The sequence below is a fragment of the Myzus persicae genome, unplaced genomic scaffold (genome assembly GCF_001856785.1).
Source record: "Myzus persicae strain clone G006 unplaced genomic scaffold, MPER_G0061.0, whole genome shotgun sequence".
Taxonomy (NCBI): Eukaryota; Metazoa; Arthropoda; class Insecta; order Hemiptera; family Aphididae; genus Myzus; species Myzus persicae.
In genome coordinates, this window is record NW_019100537.1 from 3,595 (window position 1) to 23,787 (window position 20,193).

Consider the following 20,193-nt stretch of genomic DNA (forward strand, 5'->3'; position numbering starts at 1 on the left):
GATGTGATATAATAATAGTTTATGTAATGACTACATCGTACGACGGCCAGTCGAAATTTCGCTCATAATATGTACCGCCGCATTCCGGGCCCAACGTCTGTGTACAAATACGTATTATTATTTTTGTTATCGTTATTAAATAACTATTTTTCGGCCTCTGCGGCGACCGAGTGAAAGTCATCGCGTACCATCGTACCCACAAAACATGACGACGTGCCTATTATGGTACACGGGCGTCTCGGATATCGTGAGGTTTTCCTACCGCAATAGCCGAATGCGGGTTAGAAAACGAAAAGTACAATTTTCACGTGCCCCGGTCGATCGCGCAGAAATCGTACAAAATAATATGTAATACTACTTATCTACCGACACCTTATTTTTTTTTTTTATATGTTCAAGCCACGCAGTTCGGGTCCACTTTGTTAGGGGTCGGTAAGACCGGCGCGCGCGTTTCCCGTCGCGACGGCGGGACCGACCCCTTTTCGTGAACCGACGACGCCGATCCAGGGGTTCTCATCGCAGTCGTCGCATTGCCATCGTACACACACACACACACACACACACAGTTGTCGGCGATTAATATATTGTTTGTGAGCCTGTGTCGGCAAGCAGATGTTGGAGCGTATAGGCGGCGATTTGATGATGGCATTTTTGGGAGGTTGGACTCAAATCTTCTTACACGAAATTATCGAATTAATACAGCATAATAAAGACAAATGATTATCGTCTGAATTTCGGAGATCTTATAGAATATAAATAGATTTTTTTTGGGGGGTGGGGGGAGGCTAAACATCAAGACGCTCCCCCATAAACCACCGGCTATGCCGGCGAAGACAATCCGCTCAAAAAATTCAAAAACATTATCAAAAACGAACGGTGAACGTTGTAGAACGTATCACCTCCACTTAATCCCCCCCCCTCCCATTCCTCTCCTACGTCGTATGCGCACACTGCAGTTCGAAAACTATACCGGAGACTCCTGCAGAAACCAAAACAATATACTGACCGGACGGAAAAACTAACCGTTTGAAAACGATAATAATAACAAGCGTAACGTCGTCGTCGGCGGTATTGTTGTTGTTGTTGTTGTTGTTGTTGGCAGTACTGGACGCGCGCGTGTACACGGAGGCCCTGTCGCGTCCCGCGACCGCGAAAGGGGGAGGATGGTATACGCGTACGCCGTACGGTAGTCGGCGGCGGCAGTATAGTAGCAGTATTATAGTAGCAGACAGCTGCGGTGATCGCGTCGCGTCAGTGTCGCTTCCGTCACGTATACCTCACCGCACTAAAATATTTTGAAAATCACTCGTCCGTTATCGCCAGGTTAGGTTCGTTAGGATCGTGTTCGTTGACGTCGTTTTCGTCGGCTCAGTCGTTTCCCGCCGGAAGTTCGCTCGCGGTTGGCATTCTCTGCGTGCCATGACAACAGCGGCCGGTGCACCGCCGCCACCGTAACCCGAGTCGTTTCCGCAGTCGCAATCGCATTCGTATTTTCATTCGTACACCCGCAGTCCGCGAGTCGTACTCGCAGTCGTATTCGTCGCATTCGCAGTCGTCTCAGTCGTCGCCCGCAACATGTTGAAGCTGTTGGGCGGGCTCAAGGAGTTCGTCAGACGGCAGCCGGTCACCATCGACGGCACCGTTTTCCGGGTGCACGTGACGTTCACCACGGTCGTGCTGCTGGCGTGCTCGATAATGGTGACGGCCACCCAGTACGTGGGCAACCCGATCCAGTGCATCGTGGACGGGCTTCCCACCAGGCCGGTGAACACGTACTGCTGGATCACGTCCACGTTCACCATGCCGGACGCGTTCCACCGGGAACAGGGCGTGGGCGCCGCGCACCCGGGCGTGGGACCCGAAAACGGCGAACCTCCCAAGTACTACACGTACTACCAGTGGGTGTGCTTCGCCCTGTTCTTCCAGGCCATGATGTGCTACTTCCCCAAGTGGGTGTGGGACATGCAGGAGGGCGCGCTCATGTCCACGCTGGTCATGGGCCTGCAGTTCGGGCTGGGCAAAGAGAAAGAGCGCGAAAAGCAGAAGAAGATACTTGTCCACTACATGCTCACCCACATCAGGGTGAGTACCTGCCATTCGCTGTGGCCGATTTCCGTTTTTGGCTGTACTTTGCGAACTCCATCGCGTATCGCTCGATTATATTATATTACACATTAACACTACCTTTGCGTAGTCCTCTGTTCGACTTTTACCACCCCGATATCGTTTCGGTGTGCCGAATACGTTTTCCTCGGCTGTTTTTCTGGCAGTCTGCAGGTCACTATTGTCTATTATAATATTATATTGTACAGTCGTGACTGTTCCGCGCTCGTTTAACGATCCCATCATAAATGAAATGGGTCGACGATGGTAACATTTGTAAGATCTACGAAAAATGAATATAGTACAAATTGTTACAAAACTATTTAAATATCTAGTAAAATACCATCTAAGTTTTTTGTCATAAGCAATAACTAATAACTATATCTAGCTATTGTGTATTTGTGTCGAATAAACACGTCATACGACCGCGCTAATAAACTTGTCGTGTTTACTTATAATGTGATCGATGTTTGTCCTGTGACACAATATAGAATACGTTTTTTTTTTTTTTGTAAAAGTAATATAATGTCTTGTTCTGTCGAAATAATAGAACGTATTGTTCCAATTGCGATCATAATTTATGTTATAACGGTTTATTTTTCCGAATCGTCGAAGTCGGTAGGAAATGTTTTACAGACGATTCGACAAGCCGTGGTACTGGAAAATGTCACGGGCCAAGACGTTTCTCGTCCGGCCGAAATACTACACAAAAAATTATACCTAAATATATATATATATATATAAATGGTGTATATATTTGTGCAGTTGGCAAACCTTATTGTTAACGTATTAAAATAACGAAAAGAAACCGTTTCGTTGTTTAGAGATTTCTTATTATTTACTATGTACATTCAGACATGTAGTCAAAATCATTATTTTTCAATCAGACGAAAGTCAAAACCAATACAATACACTGCAGCATTGCGTACAAGTTCAGCAAGTTCAGCAGTGGTCTATCCCAATTCCCAATACATTTTTGGTTTTGATTTCACGTCCTCTCTCTAATTGTACAGAAATAATGCATGTCTCCATAAAAATTTAAATTTACAATATTTATGTTATTTTACATAATATTGTACTCAGTTTTCATGTAAACAATATACTACGAAATATATATAGAACACATTAACCTCAATTTACCTATATACGTTTCAACTAAACAAAAAATTAATTAACTACAGAAAATTATTATAATACTAAGAAGACGCAAGTCTATTTAGAATTGATACTTACGTCATTTAATATTCAAATATTTGTAAATTAATAATTAGATAAACTTCACGAAAAATCCGAATTTTTATAAATTTATAAGAAATAAACTTTTTATAACAAAATATCATTAAAAATGTATAAAAACATAAACAGTGATACAATAATTTCAAAAATATAAGTATCATATTCAATTTTACACATTAGTATGAAACGCGAGATCCATATTTTTTGTAGAACAACATTAAAGAATAAAAAATAAAACTTGTAATTTTACACTAAAATATATGGTAAATAAGATATCGTATTAAGTATGGTAATGATACCTAATATTGACGTGATAAATTTGTGTACACAGAGCAGTTATGATATACATAGTAGTGATTCATTCGGTTTAGCGAGAATCATATGATTGTATGATTGTTCGTTATTCGTTAACCACATCGTTCGCCGTTTTCAATTTGGCAGTGTCAGAGATTTTGTTTTCCATTTGTTTGCAGCAATCATAGATTTCTCATTGAAACATTATAATATATTATTATTTGCAGGCATACCACGATGCGTGTTGTCGGGTTCAGCGGTTAGATGCTCAACTAAATCGATTTTTAACGATCACGTGACATGGCCACATCGGAATTGTTATGATATTTTCTAAGTGATTCGAGTCCTAAGTGTATGCATTTCTCAATGCGTATTCCTCAAAACCTCTAGACCCGCAGGCCGTTATTTAAATAATACCTTGTACCCGCAGTGTATTGTTGTTTGGATATTCGATCGTTAATGTTTAATTATTAACGCGTTGATCTACGAACTCTAACCTCAGCTGCTATGTTTTTTTTACCGATTCAATAATCATCGTAATTTACAGAACACATAACAAAAACATACCTCCGTCGACATTTCTTTGTTCCGTCTACCATTATTATAATGTAGAGCGTTGTAAATAAATACACTTTGTGGTATCGTGTCTTTCCGCAATGCATACATGCATATAGGTGGTGCTGCGTGGAAGTTATTCAAATATTATTCAAACCGTAAAAATATACATTATACAATATAACATATATATATATATATATATATAGAGAGAGAGAGAATAGGCATTTCGTATATTATGAACGCCTACGTAACGTTTAACGTAATAATTATGATGTATACCTATGTGTACCGGCAATTACCAACAGTATATCAACACGATAATTATACAGAAATCAAGAGCGCACAAACGCGTACGACACATATTACACGTTTTGTATACACACATCTCTGGCCATAGCCCATAAGTGTGGTTTGGACGTCGAAGAGATATCGTAGCACCTGTTGCTGTGTGTCGCGTATGATGTGTTCGGGTCGAGTGCAAGGACTATAATTATTATTTGACTCACTAATAATATATATGATCCGCAGCATAGGCATTCCCGTCGAAATCTAAGAGAACGCCGTACAAAATGCGTATCTCTCGCGTCCTCTAGTCTCGGAGTGTAAAAAGCGAGGCGAATAACGTATACCTGTTGTATTATTTATAATATACGACGCACCGGGAGAGCCTAAAAAATATATATTATACAGGTGGGTAGGTAGGCATAGGCGCCGGACAAGTCACTGCAGAAAGTTCGTAGTATAATATTAATATAACGCTAATTGTGAATTAGAGGAGGAAAAAAATTGCGATTTTCGTGTATACATTGTCCGGTCGAGTTCCGCGACGAGCGCGTGGGATTTCGACCAATTGTTCGTTTTCGGCGATTTGCATTCAACGCTCGCAGTTAATAATTATATAATATAATATAATACCTATGATACACGCGTTTCGAACACGATCTAAATCTAAATAGGCATTATAATACAAGTTGAAACGGTCGGACGCTTGTGTAGATTTGTTAGTCATGTCACACATACTCCTGCATCAGTTACCACTATACGAGTAGATTCGATTTTTTTTTTTCTGTAAGCACTAACGAGTCGTTAATTGTCATAGCGTTTGTTCCCCGTGAAAGGCGTGCGATCGAAAGACAATAGCGCCGCGACGTAACTGTTTTGCCGACAGTTTATAGTTACGACTGTATGTGCGATGATGTTTCCTTTACGATTTTTTAGTGATCTGGACACTATATACACCGCACGTTCGGTCTAGGCTTCGGTTGAAAACTGTATGCTCCGCTTGTATGTGCTGGCCTGTGTTGATACGCGGGAGATGTCGCGATGTTAAACTATTTGAAAGCATCATTAATTATAACATCATATAATATGTATTAATCAATCATCGAGTGGTCATTATTTTTTTTTCATCTCTTCGACTATAATATTATTATCTGTAGGCTTTTTTTTTGCGCTTTGGGGAAATACCCGCAAAAACCGATACAAAAACCTATAGCCAAACTCTGCGCGGATACTCGGGCAGGAATATTATATTAATATTATAAAAATATATAATGTATACATCATCTTAACGCCTGTAATCCACTTCGCTCAACTCTCGCTGTACACCTATCATGTATCATAATATTTCAAAGATCTATCTGGGGGGGGGGGGATTAACATGGGTTCCGGATCCTCAAAATGTCTTAAACATTATATAAATGTTTAAAATAATTTTACACTTTGACATCCATATTTTCAGTCATAAAATATGGTCATAATAAATCTTGTCTGTTTTAACCCAATATCAAATCTTGAGTTCAGTATTGTCTAAAATACATATTTTTGACCTCCTCCCCCAGCAAAAAAAAAAAAAATATATCGATACTGTTTGATTATGACTGATATATACCGTATACGACAGTATAGTTGGTAATAAATAGTGTTTATTATACGCTCTTAATTACTGTACAGTACTACAATGCGCGTATTATTCATATATGATATACCTGAGATACTGCAAGAGTGTAATAAATATACATTTTAAAATACATTAAGACATGATTTGAACGACCTAATAAGTGATATTAATATTCTATTGACTATTACTACAGATTGGTACTAAATTGCATTTAAGTCGTCATTGTAATGATGTCTGTTCGTTCAAGTCGTATAGGGATGGCCCCACTATACGCCTACACATATTGAATGAGACCTTTTATACTTATACATATATTTTTTTAAATTAAGTATTATAATTTATAATAACGCTTTATAATATTTAACGATAAATTAACAGTTTTGAATATCCTGTTGATGCGTCCATAAAAACATTGTCTATCGATAACCGTGAGGATAAAACAAATTTAAACGGTGTTTAAGCTGTATTAAATATCGATTGATTTCAGTATCTATGTTTTTATAGTAAAATCTGTTCAGATAACGAAAAGAGAAATCTGAACCCTAGTCGTGAGTTTTGAAAACGTTGAAAAATGTACTAAAATGAAGATTTTTTTCAGCAACACACCTGGTACGCCGTCAAGTATTGGATGTGCGAGTTCTTGTGCCTGGCCAACATTGTGCTGCAGGTGTACTGGATGAACAGATTTTTCGGCGGAGAGTTCATTACGTACGGCCTGCGCGTCATCGGCATGTCCACTGAACACCAGGACAACCGGGTGGACCCGATGGTCTTCATATTTCCCCGGGTGACCAAGTGCACTTTCCACAAGTTTGGACCCTCCGGAACGGTGCAAAAGCACGATTCGCTGTGCGTGTTGCCACTGAACATCGTTAACGAGAAGACGTACATATTCATATGGTTTTGGTATCTTCTACTGTTGGCGGCGCTGGTCCTAATGATCTGTCACAGGTACCTAATACCTATACAATCATAATGTTACACCAATCATGACAAAATAATATTGAATCGAAATTCCTATTGGTATCAATATAATATGCATAATGCGGTGTGGTTAATAGTCGTGGGTTGAAATAACTAAACGTCTAGGCGATGTTAAAATTTTGTAAATATTCTAAATATCATTCTCAAGCAGGAAGGTATATAGTTATTGTTTGGTAAATTATAATATAAATAAACCCAAATACAGTGAAACTTCCGTATAATGAACTTCCATTTTCTATTTAACGAATTATTTTTGAGAACCATGACCTTCATCTTTAATTACATGTAAATTTATCTCCAAATAACGAATCTGATGTTTCTATAAAACGAAATAATCATTCGATAAAAACTGGTTTTGTAAATGTTGTCACTGTCAAATTTTAAACATAGTTCTAAAATAGTACATGAACAATGTATCCGATAAAGATAAAACACCTGAGGTAGGCAAACTGATTAGTTTTATTGCAGTATTTTAAAACTTAATGATATAGAAACTTTTTACGAAAAAAGTACAATTTATAAAAATAATAAGCAAACAAAACTCACTAATTATTTCTTTTGAATAATAAAATTAAAAACTAAATTAAACTGTAATATTCTATTTGATGTCGTTTTTCACATAACATTTACAACTTAGGAGTATATACATACATACAATAAAATTTTTAAAAAAAAGTTGAAAAAAAAACGTAATTCTATTTAATTCCGCCATATTGTGAATTTTTTTTGCTGCTTATTCGACTTCGTTGTATGGAAGTTTCACTGTATTACGTGGTTAGCTACTAATATATATATTTTTTTTTTCGTTTTTTTTTACGTAAAAAAATAATAAGCGTAACAACTAAATCAAGATGTATGTTTCTTTATTAAAATATTTTATTCGAACATCATATACCATGGATTTGGTTCGTTAGAAAGTTAAAGCCGAAATAAGGTAGTTATTCGACTTAAGAATTAAAAAAATCCATCAACTTGACTCTGTTAACTTACTATGTTCATTAGTAATATGAAATGATATGACGTCGATACGTTTGACTATCATATTATCGTTGACAAGACTATAAATGACAAATACAGATAAAACTGTTGTAACTTATTGACTAGCAGTATATATGTTGTGAATTAACTATTGAGTGTACGAATGTACGATGGTATACTTAATTTGTTAACACTTATTCTCAGCTCAAGTGTACTCGATAATGTAATAAAAATATGGACGTCTGCACTTAAGAAATTACTAACACCATAGCATAGTTATCTGAAACTTATAATGCCATTCACTTATACGAAAGTACAAATATGTGCAATCAATGATTAAATATTTAACCGTTGATTATTTATTTATTTAAACTAAATCAATTACAATTAAATAATTGCAATAAATTACATAAATAATAGCTGATCCGTAAACCAGCTGAGCTAACGTATCTGGTATTGAGGATTCCATGGCTATTTTCATTTGTTTTACAGTAATATACTTAATATGAAAAATACAAAAATACGATTTAATAATTAATATAACACAGTAGATGGATATTTTAGAAAAAAAAAATAATAACTACATCGTTATTGTATTATTCTGGTTGAATATTTAACCCATTGGCACCGGGTTAACTGTATGGTTAGGTTTGGTTATGTTAGTTAAAAAAGTTATTATTTAAAAACCCCGATATTTGCATTGCGTTTTTATTGTGAAATTATTTTTGATCTGCTCAAGAATAAAAGATGTAAATTGTACATTATATCATTACGAATTTTAACTGTTCAATATCGTTTTAATATGTATCTAATATTTTTAAACACTATCGAGGTAGATATTTAAAAAAAAATACTAGCAAGCGACATTAACGAGCGTAGTCGTAAATTCGTAATTACATTACACTCAAGTACTTATCTTCAATATTATGTACCGTATACTTTTACCGTTTTTTTGAATTTTTATGTATTCTTCGCTATTTCCTTAATAATTATTAAAACAACCATTCAGTACAACTCTTACGAAATCCGTTTTAGATTTTCTCTTTAATATTCTCCTTTCGATTTCTAAACCAGCTATAGGATATATTGTATAAAAATGGCGGTATGCCTACTGCACATTACACACAGCTTCATAATTCATAATAATAATAATAATAATAATATCATATAGGTATACGCGATCGATCACCGGGCATATTGGCTGAGAATAACCAGCTCAGTGGACGCTGTAAGACTATAATAATTTAATAATAATAATAATATCACGATGTACATAAAAGCGGTTGGTAGGTATAAGAAATAGGTTTGGAAGAGTATTTTTTTTCGTTTAGATCTTGACCGTTTCTCACGCTCGCCCGCTTTAAAACCCGTCCCGCGGGGTTCGACGGCCGAAATGGAGCGCGTACATAAAAAACACCTCTGCAGACGTCGCGTAGTCTTTTTAATATTAGAGTATATAAAAGAATCTTAAAAATTATTACGATACATTCGTGACAATCCAGCCAGATAAATGGATGAAAACAAATATAGCCTCACTCCCCCCCCCCCCATCCAACCATAGATGTATTGTAATATTTTTTTTAAAAGATTACCAGAAATTCCCTCCCGATTTCAATAAAAAAAAATTCACTTGAATTGCCTCCTATTTTAGGTATTTTTTTTTCTTGCACATACCTACTGGAATGGCTTCCGATAGATTGGTTTACTTTCTAGTTCAAACTTCAAATCACAAATATTGATTTTTTTTTAATCAAAAACCATTAGGTAAATGACAGCTAATCCAGAAGGACACTAAATCATAGGAAAAATTAATAAATTAAATAAATTGAATAATAAATTAATGTCGATTGGTTAATACATTTATTGAATAACTTATCATAGTTTAATATTTTAATAAATACACCAACACACATTTTTGAACATTCGATATAATAATCTACAGTACACGTACATCTATCGATATAAGATCGAGTGACCGTTTGGGTGTACTCAAATTGCTTTCAAAATACACTTTTGATTGAATTTCGATTGAAAAAATGTCACCTGCCAAACCAGATTCGGGAGGCAATTCGATAGTGCCCCGAAATAGTAATAACGGTCTCGACTGCGATGGTTAAATAATAATTCGTTCGGTTTGGTTTTTTTTCTTCATTTTCTAGGGTGTTTGTGATGTGCAATGCGACCGCGAGGAAGAACGCTTTGCGGTACCGCCACTACAGGTTGATAACCGACGACGTCGCCAAAGCCGTGACGAACAAAGTGTCGGTGGGTGACTGGTGGGTGCTGTACATGCTGGGCAAAAATCTGGATCCGATCATTTACAGGGAAGTGGTGCGTGAAATCGCCAAAAAAGCCGACAACTGATGGCCACTTGAAGACTGCCACTCGGGTATTCGCGGACGACCCGTCATCGTCATCGTCGTCAACTCATCCGCGACCATCGGTGTTCAAATCCCCCCGTCATAATTATACTATTTTCGTACTCATTACACGATAATATTGTCGGGAGTCGACTAATTTATTTATTTTTTCGTTTTAAAGTTTAGTTTCAGCATAAAACCTGTTTTCCATTATTTTATCCACTACACGTACCGCCGCGTACTTTTACTTTTAATTTAATGTTAAGAATTTTTTTTCGTCGTTTATTGATAAAAAAAAAATAAGCCAGTTTATCGAAACACGCTTATGTCTATATATTATGATATATTGATACATATCAAAGTACAAACAGTAGTTGTATACTAATGCCACTAGGACAAGACTATTATAATATTACAATAATATATTTATATGATATAACCCAAACATGTTGTTTGGATTTTTTTCTATATTTTTTACACGATTGTATACTATTATTTATTATTGTATAACTTTATCCTATTCCTAATGTTTAACAATTTTTTGTGTTATTATTATTATTATTTTTTTTTGCATACTCGACGATAGGTACTAACGCGTGCACGAGCAAAATAATGTCACAGAAAGATCAAAATTATCATATAAAGTATTAAAGTATAGACTACCTATGACGTAGGTATACTATATTTATAGTACCTATATATTATTATATAAATAATAACTATGTAATTTTTTCATTTTTGTTAGTTTTACAATTTTTATATTTATTTTTTGTACGTTTAATGAAGTTCACTATTTATTTTATCTACCTACTATAAATTATACAATCATATTTAAGTAATATTATAATGTAATACCTATATATGATGTGTAATAGGTGAATAGGCATGTCCTATGTATACTATCACCTTTGGATGCATTGTATATTATTAATTATACATAATATATACTCACAGCGTGTAATAAACGTCACGAATTTTGTATTTGAAACTTTGATGTCGGATTTTTTCATTATAGAATTAATGATACGATAGCCCAAATGATGATCATCTCCATCTGATCTAGAAAAAATGATGAGCGTACGCACAGTAATTATGTGCATTTTAGGCTCGTCAATTTCAAATGTATAATTTAATGTCACAATACGTACACCTAAGTCGGTTTCATTTTTAAGAATATAAATTGCCTTTTGTAGAAGAACGAATCCAGATATACATGATGTTGTTATTGTGTTTGGGTAATTGCGTTTTTAGATAATATGTTGTTCCGCGGTCGTAAAATTAGATTTTTTTTATCCGAGCAGTGGTGTGGCTTCTACGCCTACGGGCATGTACGTTATTATTATTTCAGTTGGACGTTGAACCATATCGTATATTATACAAGTATAAAATATATTGTAAATACCTATCTTGTACTCCTGGTGCTAGCCACAGGCCACGAATGAGTCAGGTATTTACCAAATAGTTTTTATTTTAAAATAATAGTGTAGTTTGTTCTAATGCGTTGGATTTTTTAATCTCATGATTATTATTATATCACTCAAACAAAACGTATCTCGTGAATCTTGAATTGAACCGAATACGACGTAGGCGCTACAAAACGTAAAGTCAACCGAATTCGAGTGACGTGTGTGCTCCGAGGACAAAATCTGTGCCGTTTTGGTACAGTAAAAATTATGACAGTAAACAATCAGTTAACACAAATAATATATTTCACTTGGATATAAATATGCTTAGATGTATGACGTTGGACGAGTGTCATCAATATAATCACGATAATTGCCAGCCGTATAAATTATGATGTTATTTGGAGAAAAATATTGCTAAACATTTTGAGGGGATACAGCGATTATAAATAAAATATTATGATAATGTCGTTCTAAACATTTAACGCATTACAGTTATGCCAGTTGTATTGCCTAGTCGATGGTGAAACCATTTAAATCGACCAGACTAAAATATATTGTATTCTGTAAATCAGAAAATGTTTGCATAATATTATATTTTAGTATAATCAATGAGTTATTTACATTTCCTATGTGATTGAATCTGTTATTTGTAAATCAAATTAAAATACAAAACTATTGTAATTTATAATGCTTATATAATATTATACTTTGTACGGTTTAAAATGAATAGTCCCACTTGATGAATTTTGCAACTATTAAAATCATTATTTCATACACGGACGTCAAATTCGTAACTTTATTTTCACTGTAGAAACTCCAATTTTCTTCCTGGGATGCTGCGGTATCGTCACGCCAGAACCCCAATTCAAGGAAAATTCTGGGTCAGTCTTTATTTTGACCTTGTACACAGGCGATTCTATCATTTCTATCCTTAGCTCGGGCGATGATTGCGAACCCAACCACGGTGACCCGACAGTCGTGTTCCTATACCATGGACGGACAAACCTTGAGTGATGACCATCACTGTCCGTTCCTCGCCGGCATCGTCAAACGATGGCTTTTTGGCTGCGTGCGTAGCGTCCATCACCGGTGTCGCCTCAGACGATATTTTATATAAAATAAAAAAAAAACCAAGATAATATTGGTCAAAACATCGATAAGGTTTCTATTTATGGGATTTATATTTTTATTATGTCGTATATAAGCACTATTGAATTAGTATTTATTGATTTAGTGTGATAAATACTATTTACTATTGTTCCTATGCTGTATATACTACAGTATATATATAAAAATAATACTAAATATGATAAATATAACATAAATAACATGAACATATAATTACAAAATGTATAATAATATAAATAATATTAATATAATAATAATATATAATTTATATATAATATTATATATTATACTAGCTGCCCGAACACCTTCCGGAAGAAATTATTTTTTTATAATTTAATTTAAAAACATAAGACTATTTTTTGGCTATATAAATAATACAACGATTATAAAATAAAATAAAAAAAGAAGCAGACATCGTTATCGGTGAATATTTGAAAATAATTGATAATTAGTTAATTATTATTATTGTTATAATGAGGGTTGAAAACCGGTTTCTTTAGTCTCCAAAATCAAGTTAGATTCTTATATATATATATAGATAGATTATTATTATTATTTATTTATAGTTTATACGAAACTTTATTGTTGAAACCAAAATTACAAGTTTCATGAAACCGTGGTTGCGCAACTATGAGAAATTTTTGTTTCATGAAACTCAGTGTGCGTATCTATTTGCTTTTCAATTGAAAACTAAAGTTTCACATTTCATGAACCAAATTAGTTTCTTAAAACTAGTTTCTTCAGTGTGCAGCTCGCCTTATATATCAAAAGGCGAAGAAAGAAATAATAACAAACGGTTTTTTTTCCTTAACTGCAGCTTAGATGTGTCCCGGACAAACGCTAAACATATAGTGACGAATTATAATGCATGTAGTGCAATAGTTAAAAACTAGCAGTTTGTTTTTTTTTTTGGTTTATAGTGTGGCCAGTATAGTTAGATTGTAGCCAGCTAGTCAATGAGAAATATTATTACAATTAAATCATTTTTTACCAGTTATTTTAATAAAGAAGACCTACAAATGTTCTTAAATTGATACCTACAGGTTATCAGAATAATATCACATTGTGACATGATTTAGATTAATGAAGGGAAGATTTCAAATCGCCAAACTTTTTTACATAATTATAATGATTATTTCTAGTTTAGAAGCATATCTCTATATATAAAGTACTTTAGCAATAATCAATGCAGAGCCGAACCTATTTGAGTTACCGAATTGAAATTTTGAGGATAGATTAATATTATAATTTCAAGTTCCACTAGAAATGATTTTTCAAAATTTTGATTTAAAAGGTTGAAATTGATAAAAATAAATGTTTACGTATAAATTGTATATCTATATAGGTACATTCATAGCGACATGCAACCATACATCTTTGTCCGTCTAATTATGTGTTTAATTGGTGCGTAGATATGAATTGTTCCAAGAAGTAAAATTCTACAATCTATCTATATCTATCCATATATAAAAAATAAAATATATTTCCCTTAGTTGAAGCATCACGTTTATCACTTATCGTTAAAAACAGATCCATCTATGATATAAAATATTTAACTTATAATTTCTTAGTGTACATTTCACAGTCGAATCAATCGGAAAATTAATGAAAAATTTTACAGTGAGTTTTTTGATAAGTGTTAGTTCATCATGGTTAATTTAAGCAATCGAGCTTAAAATTTGAAACAAACTTAAGTCACATAACCCGCAATGCTACCAGTCAAAGATATACAAGAGCAAGTCAAACATACAATTGGATAGACAGAAAGGTAAAGTTGCAATTACTCGGTGTACAAACAGTAAAAATTAATATTATTCCACACCTACTCGAACATCAGGTTATATTATTGATCTTAACTGATTTCTTTTTGTGATATTCTATGAAAATATGAAATAAATGATAGGTAACTAATAATTTAAAAATCATTACTGCACCCATATTAGTAGGTGAATTGACGGTAATTGTAGTTACCTAAAGGCTAAAATCTCCCATATTGTAAATTTACCAGTTTATCGTATGGCATACTTTTTTTTGTTAAGACACTTAGCACAATAAGTTCAATGCTCATTCAGAACATTTATCGATATCAAATAATCATAAATGAACATGTTGAGTTCCACTTTTACGAAAATCCTTGTTAAAAAGTTAAAAAAAAAATTAAACTTATATCGTTTTAAAATACCGTTATTAATCGTTTAACGGTTTTATTAACATTTACAATAATATGCTTTAAAATTTAAAGTTTTTTGACAACTATACTTGGAGGTTGTGGATGTAAAATGGCCGATCGACGAAAATAATAACTAATATGATATTATAGACTTAAAACGTGCAATCTACGCATGTTATATAATGGCGAACATTATATTATATCCGATTTGACCACCGACTCGATATTGAAGGTGTCAGTCTAGCCACCAACAAAATATTTCGCCTAACCTAACCGATTCGCAGAGCAAACGTTACGGTTCCGTACCAAACGTTGCGGTGCAGATGTCTTCCGGTGTCGAGATCCGGTCGCTATCCACCGCCTCGAGGTTTCGAAAGCAGCTAAAAAAGGCCCATCCAAAGCGGACGTGCTGGCAAGGCGGGCTCCTGGGTCCGCTAAAGAGACGTTCCATTCTAATGCAAGATACTTCATTGCAGTTTAGTACATAGAAGGAAGAGTCCCCAGATGCAGGTTCCGATCGAGTTTGTAATTTCGACAAAATTGAATATTTAAACGTAAGATAACGATTTTTTTATTCTGTTATAATTCAAACAATTATATTTATAGGGACTTGACATTTTTTGTATCAAACTGTTAAACTGCGTATTTACTTTATTTATTTACAACACACAATGACATTTTTCAAAATATTTTGTTTCATTTTACACTAGGGATTTGCAATTTATACCACTAACCTAATAGTAATAAAGGGTATGTTTTGACTATTGTCAAAATTTACCATACAATAAAATAAATGTAATTTTTTCTACAAAAATAATTCAACCCAACGTATTACTAAAATTATTGTAAAATATATAACTGTAAAGACAATATAAATTTATCATAAAATATACTTAGTAATATAGGCCGTCAGTTTCTCCTCAGAACCGTTTTATCTTTAAATTTAAATGTATCACAACCATTACAATAGTTACTCATTGAAATGGAACACTCAAAACTAACACAATATGCAAAGTTTTTTATTTTATCTGTTCATAGAAATAATCTGTTCGTAATTAGTATTGATAACAAGTTACTGGCGTTATGTAAATCCAAACTAATATCATATAGATTATAAACTAACCTAATATTCCACTGTCTTAGTGTGGTTACCTAATGCAAACAATAGTTACGATAATATTTTTGGTTTTACGAAAGTATTATTACAATCATCTGTTGCTTCTGTGTGTTGTGAACAGTGATCGAAATATAAGCGAAATTCATTGTAATTCGTATGGCTTTAAATTATACTCACCGTAGTGGTACAGTAAAATTGTTCGTTTGTAGGCTATAGCTGGAGCAAGCGGTATAACGCGATGGTCGATGAAATTAAAATTGGCTGCGAATATGAATCAATAAAATATGGTCCAAGGGCGGCGCTGGCACAAGTAAGTTATTTTTTGCAAAACATATTTTATATTCAGTTAAAACGTTGAAATCATAAATTTTAGTTTTTGGCAACTATTGCACAGAGTTTTCTGTCAGTCGGATTGGGTATTCAACTAGCAGTACCGGCAATCGTCATCCGTCACTTGTACAAAAATAGTATTATTGATAGTGATTTCTCGATATCACTAACTGAGGCGTCTTGGTACGGTAAGTAAATATTAGTGTCATTTTCGTTGTTGAAACTTTGAAACTTAAACTCATGTTTTCGTAACTTTTTATGGATGTAAGCGGTATGACTTTATAATATGTTATGTGCATATGTCACCGTCAAACGCTTTGGAACGCCTATTTAATAAACTGCTTTCTGCAATAGATCATTTCGGAACAAAACATTATCAGAACTATAAAAATAAAACTATTAATTGAAATAAATATTTTTTACGGTCCCAGTGTTATGATACAGGTATAAAAATAAAGTATACAAAAACTTGTTTTACATTATCGATTATAATACTATTCTATTGACTAATAAACAACAACGAATGAAGTTTGGTCTTTGTATTTACAACCGCAGGGAGTGTATTATTTATAATCCACCCATTTGGATGTTTCCTGTCGGGAGTCCTTCAAGAGAGATTCGGAAAGAAGCTTTGCATGATATTTGCAAACGTGCCCAGCATTGTCGGGTGGACTTTGCTGTACTTTGCTCACTCGCCTCTTTTTCTCTACGGGTCGTCGCTTCTGATGGGATTCAGTATAGGCGTCGGCGCTGGTGCAGTACACGCCTAAGTCGGCGAAATAACAGAACCAAGACTCAGAGGATCCATGGCTTCCATATCGAACACAGCAGCTTTGTTTGGATCATTGTTGGGATTCATATTGGGTGCATTGTTCGACTGGCGTACCGTTGCACTGTTGAGCACGCTTTGTCCTGTAATATGTATATTGTTAATCTTTTTAGTGAGTGATATGTTAAAATATTTATTATTTAACAGATCTTAGCTAAAGTTTAGATATTTATTTATGGTGTTTTTTGCATACCGTCTGTTTAGATTCCAGAGTCTCCCATTTGGTTGATCGCCAAAGGTAAAAACGATAAGGCCGAAAAGGCCATGTGTTGGTTAAGAGGATGGGTGGACCCTGAAATAGTTAAACCCGAATTAATTACACTGTTCCATTATAACGAAGTTTCTGGAACTTTTGGAACTGAAGGTAGCAATTCCAACGCAAATGGTGATAATAGTTTGCTGTCGAAATTAGCCCTATTCAAGGAACCATCGGTTTATAAACCGTTAAAATTAATAATGATTTACTTTCTCACGTCTTATGCAATTAACCTTACTCCTGGAAAACCGTTCATTGGTAAAATAATGACAGAAGTCGGTGTGAAGGATTACCAAAGTATATATTTGGTACAAACACTGCAGTGATATAAACAATAACAGTAGTTGCATATTTTGGATAAATCATTAAGAGAAATTCGTTTTTAGATTATTTTTTCCGTCCTGCAAACGATTGGGAGTTTGATATTGATCTTAACTATTCGTCGTTTCCGGAAAAGATTTTTGACATTAGTAACGGTATCGATAAACTCTGCATTGTTACTATTATTTAGCGTATACATCGTGGCCATGAAAAACAATTATATTGAATCGACGCAATGGATTCCTTGTTCAATAATCGGTGGTATTTACCTATCTGGGGGTTGTGGTGCAGCATGCATACCCTGGATGTTAATTGGTGAAGTGTTTCCGAACAAGTAAATATGATGTAATACATTAATATTTAATATATTATTTTTTGTTTTGCAAGTATGACGTATGTGATGTATATTTTGCATACTAAATTGCGATTAACTAAATACGTTGTCGATAAAACCCTTTAAAGTTTTTTTAATACAATATTATAAGCTGTTGTAAAATATATGGTATATTATTTTAATTTTTTTACTTATCAACTCTACAAATTTATTTTTGTATAAATATTAAATATTATGATTATGGTATATAATTTTGAATTTCAATATTGTGCACAGAAAAGTATTTCTTAACATTTCCTGGAAGAGGAGGGGGTGTCCCCAAATTCTTACAATTAAATTATTATAGTAAAATATTATTGATGAAATTATGTATACTATTTTGTAACAATATTAACAATTTAATGGTTGATAATTTAATTGTTGTATTATAGAACATGAATTAATTATTGTACAATACATAACATTTCCAAATGGTAGCGGGATAAAATCCTTTAGAAACTCTAAATCCGTACCGTTTGCCTATATTATTTTATACGAATTGTGGATATTATGTTTATTGGTTTATTGTATTCTGTATAACAATTTTAATTTATCTACATAATATCTCAATTTGTATCTCTGTATGTATCTTTACTCTTAAGTAGTTCTTTTGTTTTCTTCAAGGGGAAGGGGTTCAGTCCCAAAGTATAACACTGATTTAATATGTATTTTATTTTATCCAGCATCGTGGAACTATTTGTTGTTTGGTATCTTTTATTGTTTTATTATTTTTTTTCCCAAACTCTAATTTAATATAGGATATTTTACCATATTTTTTTTCAAAACAAAAATATATTTTTTAAACTTTTTTATTTTTGAAGTTCTAAAGTTTGTAATAACTTTAAAACTAAATTGAATAGTTAATATTTTTCGGAACATATTGTTTGTAAGCAAATATATATTATTGTACTACTATATGCACATCGTAGGTACAATTGAATGATGTGTTTTGTGCAAAATTTAAAATTTCATTCAACATTTTTCATTTTTTCTTATTTGTTATACTATTGAAAATTTTTCAATTTATATTTTATTATTACAGAAGTCGAGGAATTGCCACTGGCGTATGTGCAGGGATGTCATATTTGCTTTTGTTCTTATTAACAAAATCGTACCTGACAGTTGAAATGATTTTAAGTATTGAGTACACAATGCTTCTTTTTGGTTGTATTGGTATTTTTGGATTAGTATATTTTTATTATTATTTGCCAGAAACAGAAAATAAAACATTATTAGAAATTGAAGAATTTTTCGCATCCAGTTCAAAAGATCGAAAATAGATAAAAATATTTTAGTATTTCATTAAATTAATGAATTTTCAATTTTGCATTTTTTTTATGCAAAAAAAAATTGTATCAAGATTTTTTTCATAGTCTTTGAGGTTGAACTAATCTATTGTTTGATACTTTAAATAAGTCTTATCACGAATGTTTAAAAATAATAACTTAACATTACTTTTAATTTAACATGGAGAATCTCAGTGAAAAATAAAATCGTTAGTTTTTTAAGCAATCTCACTAATATTTTGTTATTTTGTGACGTATATTATACAATGAAGAAGTTCAAATTATTATCATATAATTTGTAAAAATAAAAGTTTTATATCAACTTCAAATATATTTGTATTTTGTTTATATGTTATAATAGAGAACATAAAAGTTATTACACATCCTTATAGTGGTCGTCGCAGTGTAATTGTGTCTCAGAAATAATATTTGTAATAGGCGATTTTAGTCTAGGATTACTCAAAAAACATAAAAGATGATTTAAGGTGAAAGCGTTTTATCTGTGCTGCGGCGTTGCTCGTTGGTTTGAGAGAGAAACAGGTATTGCGCTGACATAGTGACATC

At 33.4% G+C, this 20,193-nt stretch overlaps 2 protein-coding genes across 2 annotated transcripts; both read left to right on the forward strand.

Moving 5' to 3' along the window:
* Positions 1–244: 244 nt before the first annotated feature.
* Positions 245–10,828, forward strand: LOC111031407 (innexin inx1-like). Its single transcript, XM_022311330.1, has 3 exons — positions 245–2,082; positions 6,690–7,042; positions 10,213–10,828. The coding sequence occupies exons 1-3, from the start codon at positions 1,576–1,578 to the stop codon at positions 10,415–10,417; spliced, it is 1,065 nt and encodes a 354-aa protein (XP_022167022.1). The 5' UTR covers positions 245–1,575; the 3' UTR covers positions 10,418–10,828.
* Positions 10,829–16,211: 5,383 nt separating this feature from the next.
* On the forward strand, positions 16,212–19,949 carry LOC111031602 (facilitated trehalose transporter Tret1-like). The gene is given in 6 exon segments (XM_022311634.1): positions 16,212–16,544; positions 16,608–16,752; positions 17,120–17,505; positions 17,598–17,957; positions 18,036–18,304; positions 19,386–19,949. Coding segments are annotated over 6 exon segments (1,470 nt in total). The 5' UTR covers positions 16,212–16,472; the 3' UTR covers positions 19,624–19,949.
* The last annotated feature ends 244 nt before the right edge of the window (positions 19,950–20,193 follow it).